The 19,563-nt window shown below is 44.8% G+C and overlaps 1 protein-coding gene across 1 annotated transcript in view; it reads left to right on the top strand.

Moving 5' to 3' along the window:
* The window catches only part of Adgrf5 (adhesion G protein-coupled receptor F5), a 96,306-nt gene that overhangs the window by 26,150 nt on the left and 50,593 nt on the right, over nt 1-19,563 (top strand). The window contains exon 2 of the mRNA XM_032900703.1: nt 15,571-15,696. Within this exon, the coding sequence (XP_032756594.1) occupies nt 15,595-15,696 (102 nt within the window). The 5' untranslated portion in view covers nt 15,571-15,594. The remainder of the gene's footprint in view (nt 1-15,570; nt 15,697-19,563) is intronic.

The following is a 19,563-nucleotide window of genomic DNA, read 5'->3' as shown; positions in this document are numbered from 1 at the left end:
GAGAGAGAGAGAGAGAGAGAGAGAGAGAGAGAGAGAAAGAGTGGAGAGAGTGAGAGGGAAGAGAGGAATCAGAGGACAATTTAATAGAGCTGATTTTCTCCATTTACCTTTACCTGGGCTTGAGGGATAGAACTCACTTCTTTAGGTTTGCATGGTAAAAGCTTTTCCATGCTGATCCACCTCCCTGGCCCATCCAACCTAGGATTTTAGTTTTTCCAAATGATCCACAACAAAGCCTATAGTCTATATAGTTTTTCTTAATCATAGTTCCATGCAGTACAACAAAATTTTAATACCTTCAAGTCATATATACGTGACTATGACTAGGCATTGGGGGGACCATGTTTTGAATCCTTATATTCAGGCTGTGGGATCGTTGCCCTGACAGGGTTTTCTCTAACACATGGCGTTATCTGGGATTGCTTACTTTCCACACAGATTCCTGTGCCCCAGCAGGATCTTAGAGTTTCAGAAATTGAGCAGTCTCTCTCTCTCTCTGTCTCTCTCTCTGTCTCTCTCTCTCTCTCTCTCTCTCTCTCTCTCTCTCTCTCTCTCTCTCTCTCTCTCTCACACACACACACACACACACACACACACGTTCAATTAATAACAATATACTATTTCCCATCTTTATTCGGACCCTGGGCAAGTCACAGCTTCTCCTTGAGCCCTAGTTTCATTTCTTGTAAGGTTAGGGTTGAGTTCAGCTCAGAAACTATAATTGTGGTTGTGGTTTACAATTAAACCCTGTGACAGGAACCTGCCAACTTGTCCCAGTGGCCAGCCCTCTTTGCGGCTCCTTATCTTCAAATATGGTTGCTGAGATGATGTTGAAGTGTCGAGGAATGAATATCATTTGATCTACAAATGTTCAGTTTCCCTGGAAACTAGATGTCCCCCACTGTGATGTATTTGAAGCACCGGTCTCCCTCAAGCTCCAGACAGGTCTCCCATCCTCTGGGATATTTTTAGTTTCTGACCTCTTGACCCTGTTAGAGACAATGGAATGGGCTCATGGATTTTAATTTTCCTTACACAGTCTAAGTATATGGTTGTGTGCTGGAGGTTTAAATTGGTATCCTGTACCACTCACTCATAAGTGCTAATGCATATCTATCTGATTTGCACTGTTTTCATTTCTAATTTTTTTTTTTTTACCTCCTTTGGAGAAAGAAAAGTAAGAACAAGGGGCATTGCCCAAACACGTCTTTCCACTTGGAGGAGAGGCTTCTCAATAAGAGGACCTGAAGGACTTCCTATGGGCGTGAGGGAAATCGCACACGCCATCCGGGGAAGTGGACCAGGAAATCGCTTCTTGTTTTTCAAACAGCAACGAGGCTCTAGGGGATGGCTCTGTGAGGCTTGGAGGAGTGCAGCTCCGGGAGGCAAAAGTTGAGCAAAGGAGTGGCCAGACCTGTTCATCATGATGCCTGCCCCGCTGCCTCCTGACTGTCTGTGAGCCCCCTAAGAGGCTGCGGGGCCAATGGCCCCGTAGTGAAAGGCAGAGAAGTTTCTAGGCATCTGTTGAGAGCGGGCGCTTGCCTGGAGACAGCAACGGTGGTGGACAGGTAACAGATTTTTCTCTTTCTGTGGTTTGTGTCCCTTTGTAGCCAGACATCTGGCAACCGGAGGCATTTGTACGATCTGATCCGTGTTGACTCTGTTGCTCTCTGACTGATAATCTTTAGCATAGCTGTGTGTGACGAAGATAACTTAAGATCACTGCGCTGCTGGAAGTCCACAGTGAGGCCGGCTTTGGGGGACATGGGGGTGTCTCCCTCCAGTTCACTGCTGGGACCTGTTAGGATTTTCTCTTTAGTAGGGATTGCTTTCTGAATCCTCCCAAACTGGTCAGGAGCTTTGGTGAGTCAGTACTGCCCTGAGAGTCAGACAGCCATTGTGGTGGTGGCCTGGAGCAAGAGATTTCATTAGCGTAACTGAAGGAGCTCTGAGACAGTGCTTGGGTGGGGCATGGAGACCTCCTGCCTGTGGCTGAGAGGAAAGGAGCATAGGTGTTGCTCAGTTAAAACATCTGGGCTTAAAAACCAGTCAGTCTTGCTTTGAATGTTGTAGAACGTTGGGAACAAAATCTCTAGAGTGTACAGTTTACTTAAATAGTTATTTTCTTGTATTTTGTAGAAAGTCAAGTTGTACAACTCCACCATAGCCCTTTGTCCTTTTAAAAAGGTCTAAACGAGTTGGGGTTTTTGTTTGTTTTTATTTTGTTTGCTTTTCCTAGTTTTTGAGGCAGGGTTGTGTCTTGCTTCATAGCCCTGCTTGGCCTGGAGTTTGCTATATAGACAGGGCTGGCCTCAGACTTGTTGATTCTGTGTATAAAGTACTTGGAAGTCAGAGGTGACTTTTTCTAATTGCATAGGAATATATGAAAGACTGGCTCTTGACAGCTTTAAAATTATATACTTCTCAATACAGTTTTCCCCTCTCCCCACAAACTCTCCTTCAAGTACTCTGTGTGGTATTAGGTAAAGGTTTGTTTGTTTGTTTGTTTGTTTTGTTCTTCCTGGCTCCTAGAATTAGCCACGATGAGGCCCCACAAGTTTTCATTGTCGATTTTTTGATGACACTTAATATCTCCTCTGTTGAAGGATAACGTGACATGGGAGGAATGTGCCCAGCTCACTAAAATTTAGAAAGTATGAAAAAAAATCCTCTCCTTTTTACTATTTTTGCTATTTTTGGTGTTGCCTCTGCACTTACTAATATTAATATTAACTTCGTAAGAATGAGACTTTAAGATTAACAGCAGTTTGGGCATTTTTCTTTGAAGGACATCAGTTAACAATATTTTGGAGGGTTACTGGGAAAAAAACCCAAAAAACCAGTATTTTGGAAATAAGAAGGGAGACAAGTAAAGAAATCAGCTGGCTACGTAGATCAGTCTGTCATTCGAAAGCTAAATTCTTGACCAAGGGAAGGCTAGATGAAGGCAGGGAAACTTTGATTTTTACTTGAGTCATCTTCCAAATATTTTAATCATCTGTAAAAGGTGTCCTTCTCTCTCTGCCACCACTCTCTATATTGTAAAAAATAAAAGTCTAATAAAAGCATAACAATGAGCAAGGCTGCATGGGTCATAGAGAAGGGTAGGGACCTTCATAAAGAAAAAGCAAGCAAGGAAAAACGAGCGTAAAAAACCTGTAAGAGTAATAACAATTCACTCAATTGTTCATTTTTCTTGATGCAGTCCAAACTCTGGAGGAGGGTTGTCACTTGGGCTGCTGGAGTTGATATTCTGCCTTGGACTGTCTAGTTCAACTTGCTTTCCACAGTTCCACCTCAGAGCGGTCACTAAGCTAACGAGCCCTCTCTGCCCACTGCACTGACATGGGGGAGGGAGGGCTGGGCAGCACAGTGCTGTACTAAAATGCAGTCGTATCACAGGATGCTTAGCAGCAGCTCAGGGTGGTGACAAAGCCATGCAGGTGGCCACCTCCCGAGTAGTGAGGTTGTCCAGTCTTTTGTAAATCTCAGTTGAGTCTCTTAAACTCAAACACAACTTTCATCCTCTGAGAAGGCATCCATACTCCTTTGCCGGGCCACAGGTAAAACTGGCATCCAATTCTTGTTCTGTCGAATAAAATGAGAAGCGAGAATAGCAAAGTGACAGTGATTTGCCCAGCTTTTCAGTGACTCTCTTGCAGGCCTCCAGGATGAGAATTCAGATCTCTTTTCAGTCCATCAGCCCTTTCTTAGCTGGGAATGTGAGGATAAAAAGATGTCGGAGAATTTACACAATTATCTTGAGCACATTCGCTCTAACAGCATGGTAAATGCTTAGCTGAGGGATGTGAGGGACGCCGAATTACTGCACCTTTCGGATTGCTCGCAGACTAGAATGCTTGCTGTTGGTTGCTGTCAGCCTCGGGAGCTTTCCAAAACCAGAGGAAGGACCACATGCTTCACCATTGCCGTTGGATCAGAACCTTTCTGCATTTGTTATTTGCCCTCCTGTCTTCCGACTGCTTCCATTACACCCGCAAGGTGGAGAACGGGACCTGGATGCAAATGGGGTGGCACGGTTACCAGCAGCAGCACCTGGTTATGATTCTGGAAAGCCTGGGCTGAGCTCAGCTGTAAGCATTCCGGGTTAGAATCCTGGCAGGCAAGGATGGAGAAGACATTCCTGTCCCAACCCACGGTGGCATTGTCTTTGCGGCGTCAACTGGAATGACCTCTCTGACTTGACGCAGACGCATTAGCTCCTGTTGCTTGCAGATCCTATGGAGTCTGATTAGATGTTCTAGTAAACAGGATGTTCTCCATCAAATGCACGAACTGGCTGTGGGCACATCGTAAATTCCCGAGTGGCTTGCCAGCTCTGCATTGCAGTCCACACTGTTTGACTCTGGTCACCATCCTCAATAGAACCGGAATCTTGCTTCCTAAAAGATAATCATAAAAGTAAAACCACAGCTTCGGGGAATCAGGTATTCCAGAGAGGCTTGCTAGGTTTTGCAGAATTAAAAAAAACCACAGGGGATCTTGTCCTGTAATCACTTTAGACTCTTAACATGAGTTAAGGAGCAAGCGTTGAGAGTTTTAGTAACATATATTCACTTCCTGCTTACCATGCCCCTAGCATCGCATCCAGCGCCTTGTAAAGATTACTCTTTCTTTGGTTGTGCCAATAGGCCTGTGTCGATATCATCTTTATTTTGTAGGTGAGCAAATACACAAAGGTTAAGTAAATTGTTTTAAAACAAATAACCAGTGGGTAATAGAGTCACAATTACATTTCAGGCAGTCTGACTTCAGAGTTTATTTGCCGAATTATTATGCTGCACTCCAAAAACCGTAACAGCAGTGCTAAGTGATCCACTGGGACAGAAAAGAAGCCAGATAGAGAAATGCAGGCGGATTTCAAAGAAGGATGCGTCCCCAGAGGAACAACGAGTGAGGCGATGTGTACAACGGTTACAGATTTAGGCTTTGGCTACGTGACCTGGGGATATTGCATAATTTAGTCAGTCATTGGTCCCCCCCTCCTGCTCTACAAGTGGGGACAATGGAGGTTTTCCTAAGACAAGATCACAAGGAGTAAGAGAGCTTGATGCGTGTGGATGTTTAGCCTTAGGTCTGGTCTGTAGACGTGCTTGATAAAAGGTAGCAGTCATTGTTATTGAGTTTAAAAGCTGGCGGAAGGTGGGGGCAAACAGTGTGTGAAACTCAAAAAGGAAAAAAAAAAAAAAGAAAGCAGTGGTCAAGAAACTGTATGAGAAGACACCCAGAGGTGGTAAGCTGTTTAACCCACCTTCACTGTTAGTATTTGTGCCATATTTTGTGAAAGAAGTTTGTGAGTAGATGTGTCTGTGTCCAAACGTAGTGGTGATAATGTCGGCTGAGCTAGTTTTGTGTTAGGTCTCTGCAGCTGTGTTTGTCGGGTGTTGTCTAAGCATCTTCCTCAGAGCGCTTGGCTTGCTTGAATTAGGCACAGTGGTGATCTAGAGGGGAGTTCATTCTGAGCAAATGTATCAGTTGCCACTGTGTAAGATTAGTGGTCAGGGGTAAGGGGGAGGGGGCATTCAGGAGCCTACAGCCACCATCCACATGGGTAACAGTCGAGCCGGACAAAAGCTGCATGACCTCTGAGAGTGTTGTCAGTTAGTTGCTGGTGGGACGGCCTTCCCTTCTCCTGTCTCTGCTTCTTGTGTCTGAGAATCATCGAAGGGCTCCGGAGCCCCTGCATATCAAGAGAACGAAACCAGCAGGTAGCAAATCCAGGAAGAGTTGGTTAGGAAAGACGAGCAGTAGGACAGAAGATAGTAGATTCTGTTTTAGATGAACCAAATTTACACCCAGATAGAAATAATACTGCAGGAGTTATATGCCCAGCACTTAACAAATAGCACAGTGTAGACGTAAGGCTTGGAGTGTTCTCACATGAGCCAACCGTTTAGACTGTGGAGCTGGGCATGCTCCCCAGGAGCAAAGGTGTCAAGAAAGAAAAGCCAAAACTGAAGGAGAGGTGTTTGGCAGGACCCGGGCTAAGGTGGCTGTAGTGGATGAGAAAAGGAGCAGAGAGAATAGGGGAAGGAGAAAGGGTGTCACACTGGAGGGGACACAGTGAACAACCAGAGAGAGCATTGGAGACATATTGTCACGTTCTTTCATATAAAGTGCCATTTATAAGAAGTGTGACGGTCACGTGGTCAGAGTTAAGACATCTTGGAGCAGGAAGGCTATCTAAGAATGTTGCATTCAGAGAGAAAAATTAAGTAATTCTTCTTTATCTGTTTCATGCAGCATACTCTTTGTTTGTTAAAATTGAACAATATCCCTAAAGGGACAAATAAAAATGTAAGATACTTAAGTTCATGACCAAGGGTGTCCGCACCAGATGACAGGAAAGTAGTGTGGCCAGGGCTGAAAAGGAGTGACTTCAGAGGGCCCTGAACTGTGTACATGCTGGAGTATTTGTGTGCATATGCGTGTGTGTGTGTGTGTGTGTGTGTGTGTGTGTGTGTAAAACAGAGAAAGGAGATAGATTCAATGAAGCCACAGTGGAAAGAAGATCAGTTAACAGGATCAATTACCCAGAGACCCCCAAATCCATCTTCGGGGTACTACTGGCAGCTTCAAGTTTAAGTAGAGAAAGGGTAAGGGAAGGAAAAAGGTGCGTATCTGCATAGATGCATATTCATGGATGAAAGCACTGTGTTGAGGGTAAATGTCTACTTCTGGGTGTCTCCTTCAGTGACTCTCCACCTTATTTATTTATTTATTTATTTATTTATTTATTTATTTATTTATTTATTTATTTATTTAGAGACAGACTCTCTCACTAAACCTGGACATCACCAGTTTAGCTTGGCCAGCGAGCGAAAGGGATCCCTCTCCTCGTTCCACCGAAGTATGACAGATATTTACTATTGAAACCAACTGTTTTATGTGATGCTCAGGGATTGAACTCAGGTCCTCAGATTTGCACAGCAAGCACTTTCCCAACTAGACCAGCTCCCCAGCCCAACATATTGAAATATTTTAAATCACATGACAAATCGCTACTGCTTTGAGTTTTCCAGGGTCCAGCGATGAAAGAGTTAAGATTTGGCGCAGAAGATGCCTCCCTGATGGGTGGCCACTAATCATTACTGTTATTTACCTACTCAGCTAACGGCAGTAACTCTACAGAGCTCCTTCTTAATCTATCCCTATGGTCAATCACAGGGCTACCCCTGTCTGCAGTTGGAATGTCTGCATGACATTGTTCTGCGTGGTGCAGGGAAACCCCTTTGTGATATGTTGAAGCTATGAGATTGAATAGATAAGTTCCCAGCTAGGAACTTAATTTTTTTTTGTAAGATGATAATCTCTGCTTAAAGGTTAAAGTCTCCCAGTGACTTACAAGGAGGCAAGAAGGCTAACAGGTTATCAAGAATCAACACATGTGTAGTGTGTTTTGGAAAACTCCATCCCATTGAATACAAACAAATGGTCATCTGTAATCAGATAGTCCCGAGCTGCTGGGACACAATGCTGCCACAGAATCTTATTTCAAGGCAAAGGAAAATTAAATAAGGGGGGGGGATCTCTTCAATAGAATCCTGTAATTGGCATTGTGTTTCGTGTTTGTGCTGAATAAATATTTACCCTACAACCCTGCATGTGCCGGGGATGAGTCATTGAATTAAATAAGGTCAACAGAGATAAGTCTTATCAGCCTTGCAGTTGTAAATACGGTCTGTTCGGAGCCTCTCAGAGCTACACTTGAAGATTTTGAATGTGCACTTCTGTAGATCTGAAGGGAGGTTATATGTGGGCAGCATTCCATCCTCTTTGGAGACTCAAGCATCATGCAGATGAACTAAGAGAAGACATCTGTGTGTGTGTGTGTGTGTGTGTGTGTGTGTGTGTGTGTGTGTGCACTTTCTGCACTTTCACACATATGGGAAGATGCACACCCTTTTGTGTACATAGTAGCAAATTGGTCAACATTGTGTGTCTGTTTCTATAGCTCCCTACCTTTCTGATTATTGCTTTGGACTCATTGGACCTAGACCTCTCCAGTTGGCTTGACTGGATAACCACCAGTGAACCCCAGGGAGGTTCGTGTCTCTGTCTCCCTCGAGCTGGGATTATAGGAACATACAGTCATGTTCAATTTTCTTATATGGGTGCTAGGGATTCTAATTCAGCTTCACATATTTGTACAGAAAGCACATTACCCATCCTTCCATCTCCCCAGCCCAAATGCTGTTTTCTCTATGTTTGATTTCTTACACTTCTGAGGATCAAATGCAAATCTTCGTACAGGGTAGGTAATTGCTCTGACATTGAGCCACATCCCCGGAAATGGGAGAAAATAATCTTAGTGTGTAAAGCTGCTCCTGAAATAAGGTACCATCACCCATTGTCCACCATCTAAGAATTCTGTTTTGCATTTCATAAATGGACATACCACTTTAGTCTAAGTCTTAATTTTGGTAAGGGTTTGTTTTCAAAGACATCCAAGCCTGTACCTTAGGGAAAGGAGGTAAGGGATATAAAGAATGAAGAGACAGCTCTCCAGATAGCTGTGGTAATACAGATGGATCTCTGTTGAGGCCAGCCTAGTCTACAGAGTGAGTTCCAGAACAGCCAAGGCTACACAGACAAACCCTGTCTCAAGAGAGCAAGGAGAGGGAGAGAGGGAAGCAGGGAAGGAGAGGAAGGGGGAGGGAAAGAGCAAGGGAGGGAGGGAGGGAAGGAGAGAGAGAGAGAGAGAGAGAGAGAGAGAGAGAGAGAGAGAGATCCTAAAATATTTCCAACACATATAATAGTATATCTAGTTAGTGAGCCCCAGTCCAAGGCCAAGTTGAGTCAGAGACGGGTGTTCCCTTGAAACCGTCTTAGTCTGCAATGTAATTCAATCCATTCATAAAACGAGAACCATGGATACAACGGCACTCAAGTATGTGGTGTAAAATGAAGGACCACGACCCCACCCCCACCCCACCCCCACCACTGTAAGCAAATTCTGGAGTCCCATGCTTGCTTGGCATCTTCAACTGCTTACCTCTTACATACAACAACTCTTCCCAGGATGGTTGCCACCTCATTACCAATGAGATATCCCACCCCAGAGGAGAGAGCATCCTGTCTGAAGGCCCCATGAACATCCCCAGATCCTCTTCCGTGGACTTCAGTGTCACTGGACATTGTTGGCCACATCCTCCTCCCCGATGCCAAACTTTTCCTGGTTCACATCATTCTCTGCTAGCTTTTGCTTGTTGCATTAGTTTTCCACGTTTGTTTTTGGTGACAAGGTCTCACTGTGTAACTCACGCTAGTCTTGAACACAAGATTTCCCCTGCCCCAGCTTCATAAACACTGGGTATAAGTGTGCAGGACCGTGGCTGTCTCCCTTCACCTCCTGACACTTTAACCTGGTTCGTAAACTTCCAGGTGCAATCGTCCCCTTGGCCTGGACTTGACCATTTGGAATTCTGTTGGATTTGGTTCTAGCCTTCTCTCCCACTTGTCTCTCTATTTGATCTTATTAATCCTGTGGTCATCATTATGAGTTCTGCCTACCCTGGCGTTCACCTCACAGAACATCTGTCTTCTGCTCTTTTGATGTCTAGGTACTCTGACCCACTTATAGCTCCTTAAATGGACCATGTTTTTTCCTACCCCAGGGCCATTGCACATGGTATTTTTGACTTCTAATTCACTCAGTCACTCTCTCTTTCTCCCTCCTAAAGATAATTGAAATGTATGCTTCAGGTTTAGCCTGTTTAAACACTATGCCTGAGACACCTTCCATAGGCTCAAGACTGGGTCAAGTCTTAGTTAGTTAGTTAGTTAGTTAGTTAGTTAGTTAGTTAGTTAGTTTGCTTGCTTCTTGCTTGCTTGTTTTGCTTTCCAGAAAGTTAAGCACACTACTAAAATGATCCACGCTGGATATATGCTTCCTTCATTTAAATTCTTGCTCAAAGTTGTTTAAGCATCCACTGTGTGGCTCAGTTAATTTTCGATCATACTGTTAATTAGAAAGCATGTCTGAAACACTTCAGTGTTTCAAAGATGAAGTGATTAAATATCGTCGGTTCTCAGCATTGAGTACATAACAACTGCTCAAGAACTGTTATTACTACAGCGACTCGAGTAACTGATTCTTTAATGATGTCTGTCTGCTCCATTAGACTCCCAGCTCTATGGAAACAGGACTCACTGTCTTGGTGACTGCCTCTTCCTTGAGCCCAGCGGAACACCTGGCACTTGTCAGGACCTAATAAATGGATGCATAAATAGATGGGTGAGGGATTCATGACTTCATGGAACAATACATGTCATGCATGCAGGAAGGTCCGGGGCCTGCATTAGTGTGTGTAGGTGTTCAAGGAATGAGACTATTTATAGCTCCATGTATCAAGGGACTTGCATTAGGAGGCAGCCTTTTCCCGGACACAGTGGGTGGGTAAACTTTGAATGTACAGTGACTACTGGGCCGATGAGAGATGAAGATTAATGAGCCAAGTAAATGGCAGGAGGATTATCTTAGTTTGCCAACCTCTTAAAAATAGTTTGCTGATAATTGTTCCCGTCCACCCTCAAGAATGGCTTTGGTTTGACTTTTTGCTTTTGTATGAACCCTGGAAAAACTTCTTGCACTGTTTTAGATGTCAGCCAACATCAGTAGTGGGAAAACGGGGAATGCTTATTAAGCATTTATTAAAAAAAAATAAAAGTCAGGTTGTTGGGGGCTTTGGGTACTGGTGAGAGTACTTTTATTTTGAAAAGCATTAGGAGCTGAACAGGAAAGTCTAGAGACTAAGGTGTGACCGAAAGATCCATCCTGTATCTAAGTAGAGGGTGGGACAAAGAAAAAGGGTGGTGGCTATTGTTGCCATAGTAACATAGGTCAGGCAGGGAGGCCTGTGCCTATTCACACATCAGAAGCATATGGCTTCAGTCAGATTTAGAAGTTAAACTGGTCAAGATTGCATCTGAGTTGCAAAACGTGTACGGATTTATATGTGTTTAGAAGAGTCACAAGATTTTCCAAGGTCAACTGCTGTAACTCAATTCTCTGTCAAATTCTTGTCTGTGCTCATTAGAAAACTCCAGTTCAGTAGATAACGTGGTTTGTCCTGTGTCACACTAATAACTGGCGGCCATGTGAATGTATGTTTTGGCTACCCATTCCATTTCGAGAAAAATTTCCACGTATTATTGTTGTTATTTCATCAAGAAATTCTCTTGGCTCGAATGCCCCTCCCCTGGTACAATAGGTCATTGGTAATCAGTTTCACCACTCTCCTGAACCAGCAATGTGGCTCTGAGCCCTGAAGAAAGTTTCCATTTCTGTATGGGGGAAGTTAGGTAGGAATGATTTAGTAGTCTCACTGAGTTGTGGGTCGCCTAGAGGGTTAAGTGATGCAATCATTTATTTAGAGATGATATCTCACTGTGCAGCCAAGATGACCTTGAAACTCCTAATCTCCATGACTTTATTTCCTGAACACTGGAATTACAGGCTTGAACTCTGACACTACAGTGTCTAGAGGGCATCACCCTCATAGAGCGTAGCACCACCGAGGGTATGCTCCCCCAACCCTCCCACCCCCCGCCTTGTGCCTAGGGACTGTGATCCCCATCCGCAATTATCCAATGTCCTATCCTCAGACTGTAGGAAACTCTGATTAAATTTAAAGAATCACTGCTTTGGTTCCAACCATCTCCACCCCAGCTGGCTCTGAGACAGTCCTAAGCTTTAGAGTCTTCATCTGAAAATCCAAGATGGCTGCATGACCTCCATGAGGGCTAGATGAGAGAAAATGGCAAGGCAGAGCTGAATAAAGTTTACCAAGGCCAACCATTTCCAAAGATAATCCCACAATGACACTATTAGAAGTGCCTTGTCATCCTCGCGGTAGTCTACTGAATCGTCAGACAACCTAGAGGTGACCATTATGTGGACAGGGGTTGAACTCTACAAAGGGTCTATTTCCTCACCCCTAATCAAACAGGGTCATTCAAGATTCTAGTAGGACTCTAGGAGAAGAGTCAGTCTTCAGGTGCAGGCTGTCTCCCAGATTCGAGAGAAAAGGCTGGGTCTTCACTGTGCCTTTCATGGTGCACAGTCACTTGGCAAGACACCAACACTACTGGCAGCTGAGGAGCCAGACACGGCATGGTCCATGTGTTGCTGAGAATTGCTATGACTTATTCCCAGGAAGTGACATCAGCCTGGGCTTTCTTTCTTCTGCCTCTTGTACCTTCATAGACTGGAAGACAGAGTCTGGGTTGACGAGGAGGAAGTTGATCAGTATGACCGGGGCAATCCTGGGAATTAGGCCACATTTCCCAGCTGTCGGTCTCGTGATAGGCCAGCTCATACAAGTAGGTGACTTAAAGTAGAGTGTCCAATACTTTTATTCATGAAGAATTAATTAGGATGGACAGCAGATAATGTTCTTCCCCTCTCTGCGCCTTTGACCTTTACGTCAGGGATGTTAGAAGCATTATGTGCATGTTTAGGGCCATTACAACTAAGGGCGCTTGTGACCACACATGGCCTTGTTTGTGGGAGGTAGCTTCCCGTCTCAACTCTATCAATGTGGATATTTTTCCCATTAGCAACATTACGACGCACTGCTGATTGCCTCATAGGTGAGAACTCCTGTGAGCTAGGGGGCAGCCATGTTAATTAGACCAGTGGCAAAGCTAAAAGAAGTTACAACTTCAAGCTTCTTCCCTGATGGAGCAGGAGCCTGAACAGTTGAAGTGGCCTCCAGCTGGTGCCAGACTCCCTTTGACCAAGTTGTTCATACTACTAGTTGTCAATTCTTTAGAATACCATTCCCTTCCAGAGTGTGACTTTCCTATCTTCCACACAGTGCCTCATCTTTGCAGTACAGCTGACAATTATCCCTCGTTCCAGAGGATATTTGTGAATTGGGGCTCCTATCTGTGTGTCTTGGGACACACACACACACACACACACACACACACACACACACACACACCCTAAATGAGTCAAACAATGTGTTGTTGTTTTTCTCCAAATGTCTCAACAGAATGAAGAATGAAGACTTTATAGAAGAACGGTCTCCAAGGAGGCTGGAAGTAGAAAGAGATGGAACTGTGTTGGCCACAGCCTATACTGGTGCATCAGATGTGACCATTTAGGGACTTTATCTCCAAAGGATACTCCCTCAGGAGGCTCATTAATCTTCTCGGGTCCCAGCACAGAACATTATATACTGGTTGACACAATTGAGCCTACCCCTCAAACACAAAAGTCAAACACAAATGAACAAAACCTATTTAGTGAAGCATTTGGGAAGTAACGATCAGGAGTTTCCTGTGGTCTCCCCTGTGCCTGAGTCCCTCCCTAGGTGTCAGGGGCTAAGGAAGTCTAACTATTCTCTAACACGTGATTAATTGCCTCATTGTGGGGCCAACCAATATATAATTCCTTGTGTTGGGGCCTGAGATTAATTTGCCTCCTGTGGGAGTATCCTTTGGAGATATAGGATGAGCTGATTCGTCTTAGAGAGAGTTGCTATCCACAGACTTCGTCAGCCTACCTACCCCTATATCGAAAATGTACCTAAAGGCTACCGGCTATGTCACTGCAGTTTCCCTGCAGCAGATACATCTGGCCTGAGGCATCTGTCCACAGAACTGAAATGGCAAAGCATCGCCCTAAAATAACTGAGGTGAAGAATTTAAAAAATGCGCCAATTGCCACATGTGCGAGCCGAAATGTTTCCCAAGGCCTTGAGTTTCCCTCAATTCACCGGGGAAGGGGATGCCATTTGGCTCCTGGTGATGGACACACAGTGCTTCCTGACGTGTGCATCTCCGCCTTCATCAGGTGGCATCCCGACCCCGATTCTCTGGTGCTGTCCGCAGCTCTGTCATGGCTGCCCTCTGCCCTTCATGAACCATTGGGGTGATAACCATTGCCGTCACGACCATTGTCCCTTCATTCTTTCAATTCTTTCCCATCCTCCTTTGCCCTATTATTTTTGCAGAGTCGGAATCTCAGGAGCCTCTTCCTGGCTTTTAATCTCATTTGCGTCTCAGGAAATTCTGAAATCGGTAAGGGAGAAAAATACAATGATCTGCACTCCGTAGAGGAAACACGGAGATTTAGTGGAGGACCTGGGTCACAATAATGCTCTTAGACCATCATCCAAATCTCCCATCTCAACCTGTGGCTCTTTTCACAGGTACACATGGGCATAGACTACCACAGGGAGAGGGCCGGGGAGATGGCTCAGTGGGGATAGAGCCTGCTGCCTTACCATGTTGTTCCGCCCCCTCTAGCACCCACGTTAAAGCCATTCTGTAATCTCAATCTTGGAGACAGGCAGGTTCTGTGGCTTGATGACCAGCCAGCTGAGTCAGTGGACAAGCTCCAGGTTCACTGAGAGACCTGCCTCATAAAATGAGGTGGAGAGCATGCACACACGCACACAAAGTCAGAAAGAAAGGATTTATACCAAGCCCTTTTTGTTTAGGTTTGTTACGAGATTTACTTGGTTTGGGATTATTGCTCTGAATTTCAAATAAACCAATGATTAATTGGTTATAAGAAAGCCTCCTTTTGCATCTCCAGCTTTATATAGAGACTTAAAAAACAATGTCTAATGGGATACTTCACGCCGCTAATATCATATATGTTTACACCATAATACGGTTTTATAAAATAAAACTGATATTTTTATAATACTTACAAGTCCTAGCCTATTAATACAGCCAAAGGATCAATTGAATGGTTTTATTTTAATAGAATTAACATAAAAAATAGGTGAGGAGAGAATGGGGTAGACTTGAAAATACCAAAAAGTGCATTGAATGTAGCAAAAGCGAGGTGAATTCTCTGAACGCTTTTATGGTACAGTCCGTGTAGTGGATCATATTGAAGGGATCCCTCTGTGCATATGTATTTGTGTGGGGTGTGGATATGCCATGCTGCATGCATGGAAGCTAGAGAACCACCTCAAGTGTCCAGCCTTAACCTGTTTGAGTCAGGGTCTCTTCAATGTTCACTGCTCTGTGCGCCAGGCTGGCTGGCCAGGAGCTTTCGGAGGTTCTGTGCATTTCCTTCCAGATCTGTCCGTAGCAGCACTGAATTTATAGATGGTGCTGTCTTGCCTGGCTTTACGTGGATGCTAGGTTTGCAAAATCCCTGCTCACCTGTTTGTGTAGCAAGCATTTTTCACACTAGGTTTTCTCTCCGGCCTAATAGCATCTCTTACTAAACTGTCTGTCTCTTTTTCTTGCTTTCTTTCTTTAGCCTCATTTTCTCCCCTTTTTCCTTCACCCCACTCTTTATCATGTCTACAGGAGCTCTACCCCCAAACCTTTGTATTACTCACATTAACATCTCAAAACACTACCTCCCCTCATCCTCCTAGACATGTTTGTCTCCCCAGGATAGGCAATGCTTCTTCCTCAGTTTGTCCCCTCCGTGCCCTCCCCTTCCCCGTCCCCTCCTGTCCCCTCTATTGCAAATGTCATTGAGTGATGGAACTTTCATGACAGGGGTTGGCAGTTCTTTCCGCCTTTCCTGAATCAATCGCTGGGTCTCTGAAGCATCATCTTTCCTTTCAGGCAAAGCCACTCAAACCTGAAGAAATGAAATCGTCAAGGACAGTCACGCTCTACTTCGTGCTTATTGTGATTTGTTCCTCAGAAGCTACATGGAGCAGGCCGGCAGAGCCCATTGTCCATCCTTTGGTGAGTAAAGCCAAGTCTGCAGTCAGTCATTTCCTTGTCTCAGCTCTTTGATTTCCTGGTAAGGTCCATACCAGAAAACAGTTCTAAGCTGTGGGGTAGGAGGGGATTTCAAGACAGTGCTGCAAATGTAACTATATTACAGGATTTTCACTAGTCGAGCGGTATTAACTGGGCTATGACTTTTTTTTTTTTTTTTTTTTTTTTTTTTTTAACTTTAGTATTTTTTATTTACATTTCGAATGTTTTTCCCTTTCCCGGTTTCTGGGCCAACATCCCCCTCCCCCTCCCCTTCCTTATGGGTGTTCCCCTCCCCATCCTCCCTCCATTACCGCCCTCCTCCCAACAATCACGTTCACTGGGGGTTCAGTCTTAGCAGGACCCAGGGCTTCCCCTTCCACTGGTGCTCTTACTAGGATATTCAATGCTACCTATGAGGTCAGAGTCCAGGGTCAGTCCATGTATAGTCTTTAGGTAGTGGCTTAGTCCCTGGAAGCTCTGGTTGGTTGGCATTGTTGTTCATATGGGGTCTCAAGCCCTTCAAGCTCTTCCAGTCCTTTTCTCTGATTCCTTCAACGGGGTCCTGTTCTCAGTTCAGTGGTTTGCTGCTGGCATTACGCCTCTGTGTTTGCTGTATTCTGGCTGACTTTTTGCAATCTGAAACCATCAGTATCCAGAGAGATCACCCAAGCCAACTTCCTTCACTAGAGGACCATCTCCACGTCCAGGGAGGCTGTATGTAGCCAAGAAAAGTTCTAACTGCAAATCAACCCAAAATTGTAAATTAGCTTAAACCCATCAGATTTAGAAATGATGTAAGTTGATTGCAAGTTTCTTCACGGTAAACGTTGTAGGTGACAACATCGTGTTGGCGTCTCTGAGAGGCTGGAGACACCTGATTGGCTGAGGCTTCACACTGAAGCTGGCCATGATGAAGTAACACTCCTCAAAAGCCATTTGTCTTTGTGTGCGTATCACAGTCAAAGGTTAACAAGCCCTGAGGACCTTAGGTAGTGTCTAAGACTCTCCCTCGGGAATAATGAAAGTCCTTTGTCTTGAGAAGTCGGGAGGCATTCGGCTAAGTAGGGAAGGTGATGGTATATTGCTTCATGTGGGATTCTTTACCATGCTTCTTTGTACTCTAGAGGCAAGGCCCACTGCAAGCTGGGAGATCAGACATATAGTTTTGTATCTTAGTCTCTTCACCTATAGAATCATGCTAATAGTACCAATTTCCTATGATTCTTATGAGAATTAAGTTGGTTTATATTTATAACAGGCATCAGGGGGGAAAAAGCATGTTTCAGAATTTTTTCCCTTGTATTGAACCTAACCTGAGACGACTGGACTGTGATTCAGGGAGTATAATATATTCACATTTAGTAGGTTCGAAGTACTTGGTCTTATTATCAGGGCTCTACTTTATCACTGTGTTTATCGGCTTTCTCAATGGTGTAACCTAAGTCCGATGTGAACAACTCGGAGACAAAAGCTTTGATTTCGACTCATGGTTTTAGAGACCTCAGTCCGTGGAGGGATCACATGACGCAAAGCTTGCATTCACAGTAGCTGTGGCACAGAGTGATGGAGATGCTGGTGTCTGGCTGCTTCTCTTCCCTCCCTTTACCCTTTATTTGTTTTTGTTCCATCCCCTTGGATGCCCTAGCATAAAGGTGAGGCCAAGCACACCAGGGTGAGTCTGCTCTCAGGCAGTCCTCTCTAGAAATGCCTCTACAGACATGCCCAGAGCTGTGCTTCAACCTCCCAGGCAACCCTTGACGTGGTCAAGTTGACAGTGAAGACTCACCATCTCCAGGATTGTATGTGCCTTCTTCCTTTTCCCATTTTAGGGTCTAGGTTTTCCTTGTCCACTCTCACGATCTGAAGAATGTGCACAATATGTCTCTTCTTGTCAGCCCTGGCTTATGGGGTACAACCTAGACAGGAGAATGAACCAGCCTGCTCATTCTATCAAAGAGGAAACATTTGCACCTGTCCCGTAGGGGTTATTCAGAAGACGTGGTGTGATTTCCACGTTGAGGTTAATCTATCCTCTCTTTCAGAAGTGACCCCAGTGATCACACGTGTCTAACCTTGGCATCACACCTTGATTGGTGTCTGGCCTGACCCACACAAGCTTCAGAGTCTTCATTAGTTTTTCCTCTATCTCTGAACCTATGCCCTCTCACATCCCTTCTCTGGCTTGTTGTAAGGATCACACACATGTGCTTTCCCCAAGGGCCTCTGACTCGGTCCTTAGAGTGGATGTATGCTGCTAGCCATCTGTGAGGAATCTTGGTAAGATAATTATCCAACCTGGAAGCAGAAGGTTAGCTTAGCATTCTAGGCTACAAAAGGAGGAGTGAGTGGAAGGCTCTGGTGATGGGACTGAGAGGTGGGACAGCTGGCGTCCCTGGTGAGCATCTTGTTTGCCGTGTGTCCCCTTAGCCTTTCGAGTGTACCTTTCAAGCTGGGGAGATGACTCAGTTGCTGGACCATTCTTGCTGTGCAAGAGGGAGGACTCAAGTCTGTTCTTCAGCATCCCTGTAAAAGAGTCAGAGGTACGAGTATTTATTTCATCCCACGCAAGGGACGATGAAGACAGCAGGATCCCTGGTGCTCAAGTCCAGCTGGCCTAGCCAAATTGGTGAGCTCTAGGTTAAAAAGAGAGACCCTCTTTCAAAACCAAGGCAGAAAAAAAACTGAAGAAGGCATCTAAAGTTAACCTCTGGCTGCCACACATGCACATGTACGAGCATACACACACACACACACACACACACACACACACACACACACACCTCTTATTTCTAATTGATTACCCTCCCCAACTCCAGACCACTAAAATTATTTAGAAAGCCATCTTTTGTGAAGGGTGGGACTCTTCCTGGAATTGGTGACCTTGTCTCTTCCGACTGCCATCAGGAAATCCCCAACTAGAGGGAGCTGTGGCTCGGAGCCTCATCTGGAGAACTTTGTCTGAAGGGTGTAGACTGACTCAAGTGAGCTGTTTAGTCTAATCTGAAAACACCTCGAAGCTTTGTGATCCGAGTCCATTTCCCCTTCTTAGCTATTGTAGCCAGAGAGCAAAATGTAGTAGGAAAAGCGAGTGCCAGAGTCTCAGAGTTACCCAAGCTAGAACTTTCCGAGGACTCAGGATGGCAAGGCTGGTCCGTGGGAAGCCAGAGCAGTGGGACACAAGAGCACACACCATCGCTGTGGACCATGTTAGGCACGTTGTACACCTCTCTGCACAGGTGATTGTTTAGAATGTAGAAATCAGAGCTTAGGAGATGTGGATAGCTCTTCCAGCTAATAGTAGGAGGGGGCGGTGCGAGTCAGCTCATGCTGTGACTCTAGCCTCTGCCTGTTCAAATCAAGGTCCTAAGACCTGACAGCCCAGTTTTGTATAGTACCGTACAGCAGAGAGGGGGAGGGAGAGAACAGGATGTGAGAGGTGTACTTTACAAAGATGAGTCTAGAAAGTGCCAGATGTTACTTTAAAGCATCAATTCTCAACCTGGAGCTTGAGACACATTTAAAGGCCCGAGCTGCTCTTTCACAGGGGTTCGCTAAAACCATTGGAAAACACAGATATTTACATTATGATTCATAACAATAGCAAAATTACAGTTATGAAGTGGCAAGGAAATAATTTTATGGTTGGTGGGTCACCACAACATGAGGAACTGTACTAAAGGGTCATAGCATTAGGAAGGTTGTGCTAGTGCTATAAACATTTGAGAAGGTTGTGACTCCCATAAGGCACCTTTACACATGGGAGGCACTGGTCATCAAGGCTCCCAAGCTGTAGTTGAGCTTAGTCAAACTGTGGGAAAGAAAGGAAAAATTCTGTCCTCGCAAAGCCTT

Source organism: Rattus rattus, chromosome 4, assembly GCF_011064425.1.
Source record: "Rattus rattus isolate New Zealand chromosome 4, Rrattus_CSIRO_v1, whole genome shotgun sequence".
In the NCBI taxonomy this organism is placed as follows: domain Eukaryota; kingdom Metazoa; phylum Chordata; class Mammalia; order Rodentia; family Muridae; genus Rattus; species Rattus rattus.
The sequence above is the reverse complement of the archived record's forward strand: the minus strand, read 5'-3'. Positions and strand labels throughout refer to the sequence as shown.